The 17,782-nt window shown below is 40.3% G+C and overlaps 1 protein-coding gene across 2 annotated transcripts in view; it reads left to right on the top strand.

The window, feature by feature from the left end:
* The window catches only part of agbl4 (AGBL carboxypeptidase 4), a 302,375-nt gene that overhangs the window by 208,300 nt on the left and 76,293 nt on the right, over nucleotides 1-17,782 (top strand). For both annotated transcript variants that reach the window (XM_058389605.1, XM_058389604.1), the window contains exon 6: nucleotides 5,849-5,888. In XM_058389605.1, the coding sequence (XP_058245588.1) occupies nucleotides 5,849-5,888 (40 nt within the window). The remainder of the gene's footprint in view (nucleotides 1-5,848; nucleotides 5,889-17,782) is intronic.

Below are 17,782 nucleotides of genomic sequence, written 5' to 3' on the forward strand. Positions count from 1 at the left end.
TCGGTAAGCTGTCAGCTAGGGACATGTAAGATGAGAAGCCCACGAGAGCATGATCTCAGAGTGAGCTCATCCCTCAGACCACTCTCACATCACAGGGGAGCATCACAACTCAGGGGAGGGCCAAGCTGGAAATTAGGGAGGTGGTGGAGAAGACAGGGGGAAAAGGAGGGGGGTGTGTGTGTGTGTGTGTGTGGTAGGGGTGTTGACTCACTCACACAGGGGTGTTTCCTTCTTAAAATGAGGTGACTAAGATTGTTGATTCACCTTCCCTCTCTCTCTCTCTCTCTCTCTCTCTCTCTCTCTCTCTCTCTCTCTGGGGGATTGTTGCCATCAGACAAAAGAGTCCTAGGAGGACATCGACAAAGACACTGAGTCTGTGCGTCACTGCTGGGACAGACGCAAACAACCTAAGTAGCTCACAACTAATTTCCCTTACCTCATCAAAACATCATTGCTGTGTGTGTGTGTGTGTGTGTGTGTGGAAATAGGGTGTGTCTATGGTTGGCGGTAATTTATGACAATTTTTTATGCCTCCATCATAATCCATGGTCAAAGCCCGCTTGCTTTGTGTAGACTGCTTTTCCCCCTTCGCGATGCCCTCCATTTGCTAATGTACCCTTCCTCACATTATTCCAGTCAAATGATTTAGTCCGCTACCTGCTACCATAGGTATTTTTTTTTATATAATAGATAGCTAAGGTGAAACGACTCAGGTTAATCTTTTAATATTGACCTTACATGAATGTGAAATGAGACTCCAAATTGTTGGGTGGATTTTTAAATAACCCCCCTCCTTTCTCATGTGCCCACATGCAGGATAATCATCAGCAAATAGGAAAAGTAAATTCAGGAGGAAATATTGCAAATGGGCTTTGGGTAGACTGGGCATGAATATTTAATTCGTTCATAAGGAGTGAGGTTTAGTAAATGAAGGGTTTTGCTGGTGAGAGGGTTTTTTTTTTTTCTTTCTCCCTCCCTTCTCTATCTGCAGACCAGCCATCTTAATTACAGTCGTGCCGGGCTGCAGCCAGCCCAGATTAAGCCGCTATTGGAAAGGTGCGCATCAGTCTGATAAGATTAATGGCATTTTATGGAGAAAGTTTGGGACGTCTGGCCTATTTGGAGTCTGGTCTGAATGTAGGCCAGCAAAGGCAAAGCAAAAAAAAAAAAAACCCTGGAAAGAAAACGGAGGAATATCAGGGATTATGCATGAATCAGGTAGCTCGGCGATTCTGTCATTATATTGTCAGATGATCGCTGATTGAGAAGAAATGGAGAATTTATTCATCTGGACTGTGTGTGTGGGTGTGGACTGGAGTGAATATGTGCCAGCATATGGCACCAGGAATAAGGGGAAGCCCTTAGACACCAGGGCATTCTGGGACACTCATGGCTTCTCTCTGTCTCTCTCTCTCTCTCTCTCTCTCTCTCTGTCTGTGTATATAGGGAATTCCCTGGCACAGAGCATCGTTTGATAAAGATTAATACAATCCTATTTTCATGCCCAGAATTGTCCTCGTAATGTCTCTCTCTCCTTCTTTGTGTGTGTGTGTGTGTTCCTGGGAAACACTAAGCGTCCCATTCGGGCAGGCTTCAGAGTGACAGTTCGGGTGAGAGAGTGGAGCACAATGCTCTAATTAACCATTATCACAGGAAGAGAATCAGCATTTAGCGAAAGCTGCAATGCCTCATTGAGTGTTAATGAAAACTGCTCCGCTCTCGTTTTTTCTCTCACCTCTTATTTTTAGTTTGTGCCCTGGTCATTCGTTAGTGGTGTAGAGAGAAATAAAGAAGGGTGCGTTTTTGTTTTCAAAAAAAAATCTGACCGAACTGATTTGCGCTGAATATTTTTAGTAGTGCTACATGAATTATCCTCCGTACTCAGGAGGTCTCATAATTCAATTCTTTCCAGTTTATTTCTTCTCACCATTCTGTAGTAATGACTTAAGCAGATATATGAAACAAGTATCAAAACTTATATCCTTTATTGTTTTAACTCTCTATGAGGAATAACTGTGTCTGGCGTTTTTAAAAGTGCTGATAAGCACACACCAGCAGCTCTAACAACCCCAAGCCCTGAGGCCAGCTTGATTTCTCCATGATCTGATCTGAGTGTTTAAGGCAGAGACACTGCAGGAAGCACCGACTGGCTCAAAGCAGGCATTTTTCTGACCATATCTGTGTCCTCTCTGTTTTAACATCAGTGGATCTAAGCATGGTTGGATTGCAGAGCGTTTTGTCTGGAACTACTCCGAAGGACAGAGCTGATTGTTCACCAAGATTCCAGCTCAGTGAAGTCTTACAATAGCTAAAGGGAAATTTTTTTTTTTGCTTTACTGTTCATTTCAGTATCGTTTGCTCAGAAGGAATCATAGGGGACACTTGATGAGTACTTACTTCCTGGAGACATCATTTGAGTCACGTATCTGGCCACGCTACATTGGCGGAGAATGACATACTAACAATACTAATTGGCCGATGGCCCCGTTTTAAGCTCATCATTTGTGGCTAGAATCTACACAGTCCATGATTAACCAGTGCATTAACTCAAATTAGCTTTCGGCTGTAGTGTTTGCTATTTTGGGGTTCTTAAACAAATGATCATTGGAGAAAGGGGGCAACAAAATACAGATTAGTTTTTTTTTTTTGCTACTCTGTCTTGTATCTTGATCTGCAGATGATTTCTAGATAGTCTTTTCCTGAATCTAACTCGGTGTAATGGTTACTGAACCGAGAATAATCTTGATATCATTGAGGCTCTGCTTTCAGGTGAAATGCTACACGCTTTTACATGTGCTGCGAGATCAGATCTAGAGATAGAAGTTTAAACAGTGCAGCCCTTTTGGTCATGTACAGAGGGTTTGACTAACCATCTATGAGATGCAGAATGCAGCATATCCAGCAGGGGGAGCCATAATAATGACACTTTTCATGATTCAAAGTAGAAGTAGCACTTTTGTGCGATTTCTGCCAAATGTGCTGTGTATTATATATTAATATGTAGGGGGACATTTAACAGGTTTATGGAGGTTACCTTTTAAAATAGTTCAAATGTAATAGACTAATCACACAGGAATGTGAGTGTGTGTGTGTGTGTGCATATCAGTATACAGTCACCTCTCTCATATTTCTGAGTGGAGCCACTCATGAAGAAGGACCTGCAGTGATGTCAGAATTCAAGAGTGTGTGTGAATGTGTGTGTATCTGGGAGAGAGAGAGAGAGAGAGAGAGAGATAGTGTGTGTGTGTGTGTGTGTGTGTGTGTGTTTCCAGCTGCATCATGTCAATGAGGGTGTGCGTTGGCCTATGATTGCACACCTATTGATCTGAAGTATGACTTTTGTGAATTGCTTGAGCCCTTGTCACACACTATCACCAAGAGGCTACTCGAACACACTGCACCCCACAAACACATCACTCGGAGGGATCGGTCTTTCTCTCTCACACACACACATAGGCGTCAGCTTCAGGGGTACTCTAGAGTTTGAGCACCCGCAATATTTCAGATAGAAAAAAAATCTCCTGTATTTAGGCCAACTATGATTTAAAGGCTGTGGGCCAAATTGCATAGTAGCATACTATATAGTATAATAAAATAATACAGCATTTATGGTAAAAGTGCACTATTTAGTATGCAGACTCCAACAGTGACAGAAAAGGAAGAGATATTCATTCTCCAATTGCTGATAGACTTCCAGAGGTGCTGCTACAGGCTAGAAGTGTTGATTAGCTAAATAGATCTGCGCCGGTGCTTTTGATGCGAATAGATGATAGTTAATGTGAAGAGCCAGATGATGATGTACAGGCATTTCACAGAATCTTTATTTAATACTAAAGTCTTTTTTAATTAATAAATAAAATATTTATTTTTTGTGAAAAAGGTGTCTGTCATTTCAGCTGAAATATTTGTGATGAAATGGGTGAATTCACGATCCATTAAAAAACGTGTGTGAAATTATCTGATGTCGTGAATGTGTATTTTGTTATGAGCACCACCAATGAATTTAAACACACACACACACACACACACAAGCTTCAGTCTCCACCCAAGCACATGGTTAACACAGGGTGAGACATACAGAGAGTGAGAGTGTGAAGAGAAAAGAAAGAAAGGTGTTGATTAGTGTCACTCAGAAGAGCCTCCAGCTTGATCACAGAACTAGAGAGAGAGAGAGAGAGAGAGAGAGAGGACTATAGGGGGTGAAAGAAAGCAAGTGTAAGCAGAGAGAGGGAGTGAGGTAGCACCTCATCTAGCCCACTCCCGCTCCCGTCAGTCCCTGTAAGAGAAAGTGTGAAGTGTTAAAGTGGGTGACCTCTTACACCCTCCATTACTCCGTCTGTAGCCGATACACACAGTTATATAGAAAAAAGGAGGAGGCAAAACAGATATAAGGAGATGACTCCAAGCCAGTAGCTACTTTTTAAATAAATATACAAATAAACAACTCGAACGTAATGTCTTTATCTGCATGTGTGATAACACATTGAATCTGACTTTCCAATCATTCAGGTCATATTAATGTCTGACATCAAATCCAATTTAAAATATGGTTTCATCAGTCAGATCAGATTACACGGGTTATTTCTCCAGTTCTTGTTGTGTGATGATAGAAATATGCGACAAAATCAACACCCATAAAAACCAACATGAATGCAGATGATACATTCAGACACATTTAGAACAGTCACTGGTGATTGGTCGGATGTGAAACATGCTGCTGGTCATGTGGTCGGTGGTCACTCAATACTCAGCGTATACGTCGGCATGCGAGCGCAGCCCAAATCACAGTCAGTCACTTCTGTTATTTAGAGTTCGTCTGATGAGATTCAGATAATGAACCCTGCCCTGCAGTTTATTATAATATTTTATTTATTTTAATATCAAAATTATTTACATGTTGAACTAGTGTTATGATCTTGATAGCGTCTATAATATGCGGTCAGTCAGATTTATATATATATAAAAAATATATATATATTAGGTGTAGTTTACATAAAAACATTATGTTTCTCAACAAATCAGGATTTTATTGCTTATATTAAACTAAATTTAAACATGTTACTAATCAAATGACAGACACAATCAATTCACATAGTATTGAAGTGAACCAAATACACCATGAAATCTTATGAGGATGTTAGTGCTGATTGGAACTAAAGTTAAATTGTGCTTTAAATCTGCATGATAGATAGATAGATAGATAGATAGATAGATAGATAGATAGATAGATAGATAGATAGATAGATAGATATAGAATTGTGTTAATGTTACTCAATTCAATCACACAACGATGTACACATTTTAATTCTGTAAATTCAGATTATGATTTTTTTTGTTCAGGGCCCCTACAAATTGTATGATAAGATGTCATATATGAATAATAAGTTTTATGCTGCGAGCTGTCAACATTTAATCAGCTTGTGGTATTGTAGTCTGAAATTAATGTTATTTTCTCCTTACTTCTAGCAGGCTTCTGATAAAAAAAAAAGAGTAGTGAAGCAATACGATATGGCCCATGCAGTTGACATTTCTGAAATTCCATCAGGAATGGAATTTGAAGGGGAAAAAAATCTCAGTATGAATACAAAGATGACTCAACAGAGTGAGTTCAACAGTGGGGAAAATGTCCAGTGCAAAAACTCAGAATTGCCTAACATGACAGGACTGAAAGTTCCAGAAGTCTATAAGACAGCAGCAGATATTTTTCAGTGGACATTTGACTTTTGTTGGTGTGGCCAGAAAACATAATCAGTAAAAATTCTTCGACATGAATAAGGCTTAACATCTTTACTTAAAGCTATTAATGCTCACTGGACCAAATTAAGTTCTTCTTCTTCTTTTGTTTTAGCAACAGCGAAAGTTGGACCTCCTGACCATCACTAACCCAGGTGAGTACATGTGTGTCTGTGTGTTCTATGTGTGTCTATTTATTCTAATACTCATACTATTTGACTCACCCAAGCACTCATGAGCTTGTAAATGAAGAAAAATAAGCACTTAAGCAGTCTTTCTCTAGGCAAACAGAACCACATCATTTAACAGCAGTGGATCTAAGCGTGGTCCCCATTATGGTGAGGGGGAACCCAGACTTTTGTAGACGCATCTGGGTGATAGCAGCGAGTGTAGTCCGAGCACACAGAGAGACAGATGGGGAAGTCTGGAAGTATGCAGTGCCCATATGTCTAAAATATCTGGCTGCTCTAATGCACTTTGATTAAAATAACATTTATGGAAAGCCTGCTGAGTGGGCTAATTTCCACATCTTCACATGGCATCTGTTCACCCAAACTGCTTAGACTTCTCTACTGACCTTCACCTGTACAAGCAAAAGCCACTTTAGAGCGTAGTCTCTTTAGAAGTAAGATTTATTTTCTTTCTAATTTGGGACATGATGGCTTTTCTTAACAAGCTTTAGGTCATGAGTTAAAGGATCTGGTGAGTTTATAGACCACAGATGACGAGATCACAATTAATTCTCAGAGATCACTAAATATTCTCTATCTATCTATCTATCTATCTATCTATCTATCTATCTATCTATCTATCTATCTATCTATCTATCTATCTATCTATAGATAGACTCATTATTTTAATATATGCATTAAAATTGGGGTTATAACGCCTTTAATTCCTCAACTTTATGACCCACACGTTTTGTTTTTGTTTGTTTTTTTCCATTAAAATTTCACTAGTTTTTAGTTGGAATAGTTTAAAAGATATACTGTCAATATTATATATATTATTATATATTATATTGTAATATAAACACAACAAGGGTGATGAGATTTCCTATTTATCGTGATGATGTTTAGTTTCCCCGTCAACCTCTGTAGTCCCATTAAGCAATTATCTTTTTTTTTCACGACAGATAAAATCTAAAAAATCACAAGTGGGGTATTATTGATGTATTTTATGTTGTAGAATAAAACGTGAAAATATCCAGAGTTTGAGTTAACCAACCACAGACCTTGTTTCAGGCATTTAATCAAAAACCTATTCAAAAAACCCACTAATTTCAGGGGTGATGAAACAAAAAATGTGAAGAGGTTTTAGGACTCATTCCTGCAGCATGCTATACCGTAGCTGTAGCACTTCCTGCACTGAGAAAAGAACAAAAATCATGTTACCTCAAAACTATTACATAATGAAACTCTAGGGGCAGTAGCTGAATCTGTCAATAAACTCAAATACATCAGGTACATTCAGAACTACAATTATTCCACTGACAGTGTAACCCTCTAGGGTGAGACCTGTAGGTATTGAACATCAGATATCTGTTCTTATGTATGATACTTAATTTTATCCAACTTTCTAATACTGGATCAACACAGTAAAAACAATTACTTGTAAACAAAAATGTTACGAAGGCTTTATAGTGCACACACACTTATTCTTCACACACACACACACACACACACAAGAAGCCGAGGTGCTTCTTTGGGCGATGTTATCTATGATTTCTATTCATAACCTGTAACATTCTATTAGAGGAAGGACAGAAGTGTGTAAAATCAGTGTGGTATTAATTTCGGGACTCATCATCACAATCCATAACTGGGTCAATACACAGTAAATCTAAAAAAGATAACAGTCACATACGGAAAAAAAAAATAGAAAACCAACAGAAACCAAGAAACAGGAACAGAAACGAAGGCTCAGTGGTGCATGCCAACAATCAGCAAGGCTTCGCAATAAGAAATTGAAAAAACGGGGATTAAATTGGCAAACTAATCATGAGTTGAACAAAGAACAGGTGAACACAGTGGGGTAGTCACCCAGTGACAGGATGGGGTGGAGATGGAACCAAAATCATAACAAAGGCAAATGTCAAAACAAACACATGGAGAAATGAGTGCAAAAAGCAAGCAGCATGCCTCCTCCTCACTGTGTGAATCATGACATGACCACAAAGAACAAATCCCCACATATCCCCAAAAGGACAAATTACACAGATTTAGAGATTAAATACCAAAATAGCATCGATTAAAGAATGAATGTTTTAGAAAGCATTTATTAACTGCCCCAGCGTCTGCCCTTAGACTTCCATTCTAACTTTTAAATAAGCCGTTTTTGTTGTTTTTCAGTAAAGGCAATCATGTTAAATTCCTCTCTGTGAATTGCACATAAGCTACAAATGCACTAGATGTAAATTAGATCAAAAAGCATCGCAGTCAGATTGTTCTCCATAAATGGACCTGATTAATACAGAAAGAGAATGATTAGAGTGCTAAAGGTGAGCACTTAAAGAAACGTTACATGTTCCTTTTGTGCTGTAGGATGTGTCTCTTCTTAGGTTTGTATATGTGCATGTTTATTAGGATGCAGAGAAAGTGTGTGATGACCTTTGACCCTGTTTTATCTATACCGAGTGTGTGGGAAGCTTTTTTTTTTTTTTTTTGGAAAACAGCTGGTGCTGTGAGATGAATCAGGCAGATAAAGCAGTGACACACAGGACACACTGACCTTCTGGTGCATATTATAGAAATTGTGTGTGTGTGTGTTCATGCACATCTGCTCAGATAGTAAAAATGTATGTAAAAACGTGTGAAGATCAAGTGATATTCCCTTGCTTGCTTTTTGAAGGTCTTTGGGATTCTCACACTGCTTTATTTTCACATCACCCCTGCCTTGCCTTCTTCCCTGCTCTCACCATAGAGGGGGCTCCAATACCCTGGCCCCTCATTAGCTCCTCTATGTGAAGTGCACTTCACCCCCCAGCCCCTGCCAGCCCCCATTTAATTGGACACTTGAGCGGCACGATGTGCATCTAGTTCTATTGAAGCCTGACATTTCAAACTGCTGACCTTTCTAGCACACGGCACAGCTAAATAATGATTAGACCTGCACAGTGTTCTTCCACAAAGCTGGGCCCGAACGAAGCTCTGCATACAGGCCGGAGAAAAGCAGAAAAATGAGACTGAAGCAAGGGCAAAATAAAAATCGTTTTTTGGCCAAAGTGTAGGTCTGGGAAGTTCTGAGGCTTTGGTGGTCAGAGCCAGAAAATTGAGTTCAGCCATCTTTTCAGAGGCTATTGTCAATCTATTGATTTGAATGCCCTTTTCATATCGGCAGACTCCACAGCGATACTGTAGTGCTCTAAAATTATCGTTGCTTGGTTTGTGTTTTCTCCCCTCACTTTCTCACTTTCTACCATTACAGAAAAAAAAAGGTCAATTACATTCATGAGTCTTGGAGAGATGTGTGAACCTGCTGGCCAGAACAGAGATAATAGACAACCTCCATATCTCCTCTAATTCTGTGCGTCTTTCTCCATGGGGTTTCTCTGGAAACACACACACACACACACACCACTGTTAATGCGTTCGATCTCTCCAAGTTCCTCCTTATTTTCTTTTAATCTGATGATTTCCACGCTCGGCTCAGCTCGAAGCGAAACGCCCTTTCCAAACATGGTTAAGTAAAATCCCCTTTGTTTTCTTTTTACCTCAGTTTATGAAATCTCAGCAAATCTTTCCAGACATCTCTCTCTCTCTCTCTCTCGCTCTCTCATTTTGTATGTATCTATCAGAATGTTGGCCTGAGGCTGAGCGATACAGGGATGCAGGGATCTCCACACTCTAACTACTGACTGTGTCTGTACTATACTTTGCTATGACCAGCTCTACCAATGTGCCACACTGCTGCTCACCACCACTGCCTATAACCCAGGCGAAAGAGAGAGAAAGACAGATGACCGATTTAGAATTATATAGAGGCTGACAGGGATGTCAATTACGAAACACTATTAGACTAGTTGTGATGAAATACTATAATTGCCCAAATTATAGCCTTTCCACACCATTTTGCACGGTGTGTATCCAGAGACTTCATCATTAATGACTTTATAATGCTTATGAGGGAAAACAATGGTGTTTAAAATGCAACCGAGAGAAAACCACGTGTGTGCATAGACGGAGAGTGAGAGCGAGAAACAAAGCTCCTGGTTATGCCACCGGCCACTGGACTATTTTCCAGCTGATTTTTTGCGAAATGCACACGGAGAAGCGTGGCGAAAGCAGTGTGAGTGTGTTAATGAAGAGAAAATCAATGCATTAATGCAGCGGGCTAAGATATGAGGAGTGTGTGTGTGTGTGTGTGTGTGTGTGTGTGTGGTGGGGCTTGTGGGTGCTCCTGAGAAAATCTGCGTCATTACAGCGTTATTTAAAACACGTCTGGATTCCAGGCCCTGAAGCTTTTCGACGACTGCTGCCTCCAGTTTATACCCCAGCCTTGCAAATAACACAATTTCACGCCTTCTTCACATAATCAGCCATGAGCTTTCCATTTGCCATGTGAAAAACAAAACAACAAACACTCTAAAGATGCTAAATGAAAATGCATTGTGCTGCTGCTATTAACTTGTCTTTTCCTTTTCAAGAACCCGCGCCTGTGTGAGAGAGAGGAGGAGAGGCGAATATGTGAGAAAATGTAAACAACATTTTAAGGGCCTCTCTAGCATGACAGCCGAGACAATGGTGACAATTTCTTTGTCACTGCGGCCACTGCTGTTGCTGTGCACCACAGATCCATAAAAAAAAACAAAAAAAAAAACATAATTTCAGGTTGAGGGGCCTTTTGTTATTTCCTGCTTGAGTGTGTGTAATGGAGGTGGGTGCTGAGGGGGTTTTGTAGTGGATTGAGTTAGTGGATGGCAGAAGAGCTAAGGGCAAGATAGAAAGACAGAGCGGGAGGCAGGGAGAGATAAAAAAGCGAAAGAAAGTAGAACATTAGGAGAAAAAAAGGAGCATCTCTTCTGTTTGAGACTTCATATCCACCAGCCGTCCTCTGTTCATTCTATCAGCGCTGTGCCCACTCGCCGCCGCTGGCTTCGTTAAAATGGTGATACGGTTACCTAGTTACCAGCAGGTCTTGTTTGCAGGGTCACTTCATTAGCTCGTCGCTGCCTCTGCGGCAGAACGGCATGTGTTGGCTCAACAAAGAGCAGCGAGCTGTCACTCGCAAGCCACTGCTCTCCGCCGCAGCTGCTTATCAGATCAGCCCACACACACACATACACACACACACTCCTTCCCTGAAGATGTTTGCATGCCTTAACGGACAGCGATAAGCCTTGTTGTCCTGCTGTCAAATTAGCATACCTACTTTATCTGGATGAGAAAATTAGTCACTCCATGTAAACATGGTGTCGTCTCTCATTAGGCTCGAGGATGAACTAAAGCTGTGTAGAGGGCATATTTGTAAGGAAGACAAGAATTGCTCATAAAGCATGATGGCTTCTTTCTTAGGTGCCTGTGTTGAACATACTGACATAGGTTTTATAATAGGGCAAATCCGAATTAAGGAACAAATATAATTAGCCACACTAGAACCTCCTGTACAGCCGTTGAGGTCAATGAGAGGAGTCTTGTCTGACTTCTTCCACTTATTTGAGGATGCTAGACTACATTTATAGTCCAGGCTTCCTGTCTGTCTTCCACCTAGGGCTTATGGGTAGTAAATTCCACTATTCCCCTCCAGTGATGCTCCTGACTGGTATTACATCACCAAAGAGCACTCCTCCAAAGGGGTAGGTTTTCATCCTTGTGGCAGTCTGGCTTTTTATGCTGGTCTTAGAGTAGGGATTTCTTCCCAGAACTACAACCTTTTAGACAATGGCAAATGTACATACATTGGTGCCTGAAGCTTCCAGCACCATTGATGTCCAGGTGATACTTTCATACCAAAGTTTATTTATACCTAGGTGTTAATTTGGCAGTTGCTCCTATGTCATTTTGCAGGTCCATGTGGCTGACTTCCATGTGGCTATCAAGACCAAAAAGGCTCCAAATACAGCTTCTAAACACAGCCATGTGTGCTCTCAGTTAACTCCTAATTGCCAAGCCAGTTGCCAATGACTAGTCTGACACTTCTGATAATCATGCATCAATTTCTATAATTAAAACTGTCCACTTTTGATCATGTTCCCATGATAGATTAAGAATCCTGTTCTTGGATGACAGGAGAGGAACCCAGTGTGATCTTCTGATGTTGTAGCCCATCCACTCCAAGTTTTAATGTTTTCTGCATGCTGAGATGCTTTTCTGCTTATAAAGAAAGATTATTTGAGTTACTCTATCCTTCCTGGCAGCGTAAACGTGTCTGGCCATTTTCCACTGAACTTTTCATTTTAACCTGTTGTTTCCAAAATAAGATCTGATGGTCACTCAAATTTTTTTTTTGTACCATTCTGTATAAACACTAGAGACTGCTGATTCTTGGGAGATCAGTAGTTTATGAACTACTCAGACCAGTCCTTTGGGTACCACATGAATGTGCAGGTGTTCCTAATAAAGTGGATGGTGAGTGTAAAGTGTAAACTAGCATATGTATGCACAGTGCTTATAAACTATTCATCGCTTTCAGTTTATACATATAAAAAAAATGATAATTAATGGAACATCTTAGATAAATGTCATAAATGATGATGAATTCTCTTGTTGACTCTGAAAGATCTAAACAGATTGGTTCACAAAAAGCACACAGCAGGTGGTTCTTCTAAATTATTATCTTCAAACTAGATGTCAGTGTAATTCCTCCCTCTTACCCCACTGTGAATTTGTGCTGTTTTACTCAGCCGAACATTTCCTTTCATGAAACCTGACTGAATGCTCCGGGAACGACTTTCTTAGTGTGGTAGAAAGAAATTTTAGAATTTTTCATTGCCATAACTCCCACTGGCAAACTCTGAATGTTTTTCATCAATAAGGCAGATGACGCAGATGAAACGGATAAGTAGAATATGGAAATCATACAGCACAATATCATCTTCTTTCAAGCTTTGCTTGAGCTACCTCATTAACAACCTACAGCGCTAGGAGCTAGGTTAAAAAAAAAAAAAAAGTCTCAGAAAACTTAATATCTCCATCACTAAACAACCAGAAATGACAAAAAAAAAAATCAGGTTTTGACCGGATTTTAAATTTTCTATAATATACAGTAGTTTGGAACCTCTGTTTTAAGAAAGCATAATTAAATTTCCTAACAATGATGTAGAAATGTTTGAAGACACAGAGTGAGTTTTACAGATATGAGGATTTTTTAGTTTAGCTAGATCTGCAGTAAAATGTCACACATTGATCAAGTATTCGGTTAGTGAAACAGATATAAGAACAGTTTAAATACCTTGTGTCAAATTATTTGAGCCATCAAATTTAGCCATCAGAACAAAACTCACTTAACTTTTCAACGATTATTTCAGCGCCAGTGTTAGAGCGAATTCGGGTGAAATGTGTTGATAAGACTCCTGTTTGACATTTACCTCAAGTATAAAGCCTATTGAGACTAATGTGGATGATGCTCAGGATCAGGCAGGATTTGTCCAAATTTGTCAAGTTTAAGACTCTGACAGTTAAATAAGTGAAGTGTTGGGTTTTTTTTTGTTTTGTTTTGTTTCCCCCATTCCCACCCATGTATGCTCTGGTTCTGATCCTACCAGCAACACCCACTCTCCCAGAACCTGCAGTGATACCCTAACCCTAATACCAAAAAAATTGTCTCGTGCTGATTTATAAAGCACTAATGCTCACCTCTGGGGGGTAGGCAGACTTTAAAATGCTGGAACTTCGATGGAAATACAGCCCCCTCCAAAAATACCGGAACGGCAAGGCCAATCCATTTGTTTGTGGTATACACTGACAGTTATATTCTTTTTTTTTAATCAGACATCTGTGGTTTCTTGTCTGAAGGTAAAAGAAGTAAACAGCCTTGTCGTTCCCGCTAACACGGATGAGAAATCATATTTAGAAAGTTACTTGGGAGGTATTGCTCCCTGATCTGGTCAGATCAATAGCGCCGGGCCTGGAGTGAGAGTGATCCTAACGAAGCGCATTGAACAGTCCTGGAGTTTGAGCACTAGTTCAGCACTGCTCATTTGTTCGTTTAAAGGAAGATCAATGGTCTCCCTGCTGTGTCACAGAGGATACGTGGTGGGTTGGCAGACCAGCAATGATACCCTTCTGAATATTTGATGTGTGTGTTGATGGGGGGTGGGGGTTGGGGGGTTTACACAATATAGTTTTGCAGCTGCTCTCTCTGTCAGTCATGCAGAGGGTCTCAGGGCGACTCGCGTTAGTAATCGATGGTGCTCCGCTGCGGCCTGTTTGGAGGCCACTGTTCATTTCATGGGCTATCACTTTTTTTATTACGGGCTGGTGCCGTCATGGCCAATTAATTATTCATGATGTGCTAATTCAGGGACAAAATAAAGTAACATAATTAAGACCAGTTCAATTAAACAAAAGAGGATCTGTTTATCAATATAAGATGAAGGCGCCAAACAGCTCCATTCTTGATCGACCCTGACTGGCTCTGCTCCCCGAACATACTGGACTCTTTATTTTAAAGCATATTTGTAATGCTCTCTAAATGATCCTGCTGTCCCCTGCGTGTTTCAGAGAGTCTGGCAGAGGCAGCAGGTATTGAGCATGCCAGACGTTTGGCTCTTACTTAGGCAGTGATCATACTCACACAAACACACAGCCGCTTACACACACAGGCACCTGTGCAATCGTTTGTCCTTCTCCCAAACTGGCACAGGTGCAGCGTTTTGATTGGCCATGTGCTAATGGCTAATATGTTTGCGCCTAATGCCAGTGTCATAGCGCCTCATATTTATCTCGTTCTGTCATCATCATCATCATCCTCATTTGGCAAACTGCATTTCACCTCACCCAATACCGGGATGTTTTTAAATTCTAGTCACAGAGCAGCAACCCCCCCTCTCTGGAGCCCGGCTCCATCAGCCACATCATTATAGAGATTATCCCATGTCTTTTATTAAATGGCGGTTAATGTATCACCAATAAAGATGAATGAGGGGAGCTAAGAGACTCTAATTGGAGGGACATGATGTCTGACTCAGTGTCGGAAACTACTTCTGCAGTGCCAAACTCTTTGTGAGTTGCCATCACGGGCCACACTGTGTGTGGCTGCACAAACAGATGCTCATGTCAAGTGTTTTGATGTGTTGTAGCCTTTGCTGGTGTTGGGATGTTAGGGACTGTTCAGAAATAGTCAGCTTCTGAGTAACTTTCTAATGAAGACGTTTGAATTTATAAGTTGGAAAGTCATTTTGAATGAGCTGATGAATTTACCGAAAATATGAGGCAGTGGTAGCTCAAGTGGTTAAGGCTCTGGGTTGTTGACCGGAAGATCAGGGTTCAAGCCCCAACACCGCCAAGCTGCCACTGTTGGGCCCTTGAGCAAGGTCCTTAACCTTCTCTGCTCCAGAGGCACTGTATCATGTCTGACCCCAACCTCCAAGGATGGGATATGCAATGTCACTGTGTCTGAATTCTGGCAAACAGCCATCAGGAATAACCAGGTTTGGGGCAAAATACAGTTTTTCTGCCTTTGAGAAAGCAATACTCTATATGGCTAAAAGGTTTGTAGACACTTGACCATTACACCCTTTTGTGGGTCTTCCCGAAACAAATTTGGTAGCACACAATTGTATTAGATCTTATTATGCTATAACAGTTTCTCATTACTGGAACTAAGAGGCCTAAACCTGTTCCAGCATGACAATGCTACTGTGCACATCACAAGCTTTATGAAAGTTTAACAAGATTGGAGTGGAACTTGAGCATCTTGCTCTGACCGCAACCGCACTGAACACCTTCGGAATGAACTGGAACAACAAATAGGAGCTAGACCTGATTAAAGATCTTGTGCCTGAATGAACACAAATCCCCACAGCCATGTTCTAAAATCTAGTGGAAAGTCTTCCCAGAAGAGTGGAGGTTATTATAACGGCAAAGTGGGACAAAATGTGATATAAGACAAACAGGTATGCTTCAACAAGCACATGAGTAAGGAGTGTCACTCTGTGATAAAACATTCAGTTTGCTAAAGACATTTAAAACTTTGCTAGCTAAGTGCGAGTTCCTCACACATTTATCAAGTTGTGGTGTTAAACGGAAAAACTATATGTTGTAAGGCTTCTGTCCATATTGTATCCTTAGGTTTAATTGAATTCTGTTTTCTCTGAATCTCATCAGTTTAACCTGAATTTGTGAGAAACCCAAGCTAGAACTGTTTTAGGGTTTTTTTTTGTAGTATGTTATTAATTTGCCAATTTACCAGGGGCTCTGATTGTTTCATTTTTTCGCTAGTTGGAATGATAAATTGTGTGCCCTTCATTTCTGATTTTGTGCTTGAAGTGATTTATACACAGAGGACACAGAAAGAGCAGGAGTGGAACAAGCTTTATTTTGACTAGGTCCTCTCCACATTGCTTTAGCATAACATGGACACTGGGGCACTTCATTTTGCTTTGGGTTCACTTGAATGCCTCAGCCGTGGGATCTGTAGAGTCTTATTGGAGCAGACTGGAGCTGCAGGACAGGTGAGCTATTGAGGAGCAGATTAAGCTAGTGCCACCGCGCCGCACAGCAAGTATCCAGGTCACGTTCCTGCCCCTTTTCCTCGCTCTATCAACACACAGCCAGGGGCTAAAGGGAATTTTGTAAGATACTTCTATTTGCTCAGAGAATTTGAAACTGACACAAACGTTTGTATCGTATTGTTCGATACTTCTTCACTATTACAACTGGCATCTCTCAAGCATCACAGATAAACCAGACAATTATCTGCCTTAGGTAACCAAAAGAATACGATAACTTTTTTTTTGTTAGATGTGGTTTTAGATGTTCTTTGTACTTCTCTGTCCTTTTTATTGAGGAGAGAGAAACTCGTCTATGAAGTAACATGAAAACAGGTCAGCACTCGATAGTCCATCTGAGTCAAACAATGACATGAAAAAGAACCGTGTAAAGGAAGTGCCATCCAAAGTTCTGCATCACTTGCTTTTCAATTACGGCAGATGAAGCAGAACGGAATTGTTACTGCCATTTATCGAATGCGCACCTCTCTGTATTAAAGCACAAGTCAAGGAATCTGTTGCTGTGTTCAACAACCTGTCTGTGAGATCCCTTTTATTGTCAGGTAGCCTGTGTGAGTTTATTAGAAACAAGGAAGGGATAAAAAGAGAAAGAGAAAGACACTGGCACACTTTTCCAAACAATACACACACACACACACACACACATACATGTACACACCCAGTCAGTGCCAGTCATCCTGAAGAATACCTCTCTCTCTCTCTCTCTCTCTCTCTCTCTCTTTCTCCCTGAATTCTGGTGCAGAACAAAAGCAATAGCTGAATGAATCGATTATGATAATGAGCAGTTGGTGTGAAGAGCGTTTTCCCACTGAATGAAATTGAGATGATGGCTTATTGAAAAAAACATTAACTGAGATCTTTATGCATTGCTAGGTACTCTCGTTCTCTAGCACAAAGGACCACAGATTTCTTTTATCCTTTCACTATTGGGTCTATTCATAGGAACATTTTAAATTCTACAATCTGCTGAATTACAATAACGACTAGTAATTTCAAAACATACACTAGTAAAAAAAAAAAAAAGCCTGTCATTTTGGTGTGGAGGAGATAATAGTATTCGTGTGAAACCCCTTAATCAAAAACTCCCTCTTATTTGTCTGAAATGTGTATTAACATAATGACAATACAAGTAGTAAAGCAAACCAGGTATTACAGTAAGCAATTAGTAATTCATGCATCTTATTTACACTTTTTTTGGTCATGTTAAAGTGAGTCAGTAACTACTACATTAACTACAGGTGGGGGGAAATATAAAATGTTTTTAGATACAAGAGGGAAGACTATAAGTGTGGACCGCACCTATAGATTCTGAAACAGATGAGGTTATGACTATGTAGTAAACCATGACTTGACCACTTTGCATGTTGAGAATCACAAAGA

The sequence above is a fragment of the Hemibagrus wyckioides genome, linkage group LG05 (assembly GCF_019097595.1).
Source record: "Hemibagrus wyckioides isolate EC202008001 linkage group LG05, SWU_Hwy_1.0, whole genome shotgun sequence".
In the NCBI taxonomy this organism is placed as follows: domain Eukaryota; kingdom Metazoa; phylum Chordata; class Actinopteri; order Siluriformes; family Bagridae; genus Hemibagrus; species Hemibagrus wyckioides.